The 1085-nt window shown below is 46.9% G+C and overlaps 1 protein-coding gene across 1 annotated transcript in view; it reads right to left on the bottom strand.

Moving 5' to 3' along the window:
- Positions 1-803, bottom strand: part of LOC307072392 (POU class 2 homeobox associating-factor 2-like) — an 8500-nt gene extending 7697 nt beyond the window's left edge. Inside the window, exon 1 of the mRNA XM_079731673.1 lies at positions 661-803. Coding sequence (XP_079587799.1) covers positions 661-670 — 10 coding nt within the window. The 5' untranslated portion in view covers positions 671-803. The remainder of the gene's footprint in view (positions 1-660) is intronic.
- Between the last annotated feature and the right edge of the window lie 282 nt (positions 804-1085).

The raw sequence follows: 1085 nt of genomic DNA, 5'->3' as shown, positions 1-1085 counted from the left end.
AGTCTCTTTGGGAGACATGTGTAAATGTCATGGAAATTGTCTTTGGTTAAAGTGATGCAAATGGTCTGTTAAAAAGAAGCAATTCCCCACAAACGATAAGGGTTAGCTCTTTGCCATAGCTTTAGCCCAACTAGCTAACATTACTGGAAGAATCATAATTGGGTCAAATCTGATTTATTGCATGCAAAAACATAATGTAAAATATAGTTGCTCTTTGAATGCGCCTTTTAGATAACAGCCCCCCCCCCCCCCCACACACACACACACACATACACACCCCACCAACCAGCAACCACACAAATGGGCGCACACACAAAAACAAATAATTAGTTTCTTCAATCGGGGATCAATATCTGCTGTTTGCAAACGTATCGGTGCTCAAAACACACCATCACAGAACTGCAAAGTTAATGTTGCTGCACGTTCTTGTTTGTTCCAGAGTAGGCCTACATTGAAACTCCCTTGAGGAAAAACACACACACATCAGCAACTCATTCCATCAGTCCAGCTGGACTTGAGTAGCTGAAATAAATGCCCCAAAATCCTATTGTGGCGTCATGGTTCCCCATGGTACGGTGACGTATCCATGGGTAGTATGAGGCACCGGGGGCCGTGGACCGGCAGAGACCCAGGAACAATCAGCGGGAGGCCGGTTCTCACCTGTGTCCATGCTGCCGTTGGTGGAGGGGTATTCCAGCCTGAGTCCCTTTGCGATGTCCCTGGTGGAGGTGGTTGTGTTCTATAGTGGCTTAATCCCTGTGCTCAGCAACATACTACTCTGAAGCATCACACCCAGATGGGGGGGTTCTTCCTTTAGAGCGCAGGGGCGGATGGAGCACAAGTCACTGCACCCTGCTGTCATGGAGAGCCACAAAATGGCCTTCGTCTATTTGTTTAAATGCAAATGTTGGGTAGAGACGTTTTTTAAAACATTTGCATCCGGAGTTCAGATTAGGAGGATGATGATGACGAGCCAGCCTCATCAGCATCTGAGAGAGGGAGAGAGACAGAGATAGATAAAGAAAGAGAGAGAGAGAGAGAGAGAGAGAGAGAGAGGGAGAGAGAGTGAGAGAGAGCGAGATAAA

Source organism: Pollachius pollachius (genome assembly GCF_949987615.1).
Source record: "Pollachius pollachius genome assembly, chromosome: 3".
NCBI lineage: Eukaryota > Metazoa > Chordata > Actinopteri > Gadiformes > Gadidae > Pollachius > Pollachius pollachius.
Note: the sequence above shows the minus strand (reverse complement) of the source record. Positions and strands in the feature narration are given on the sequence as shown.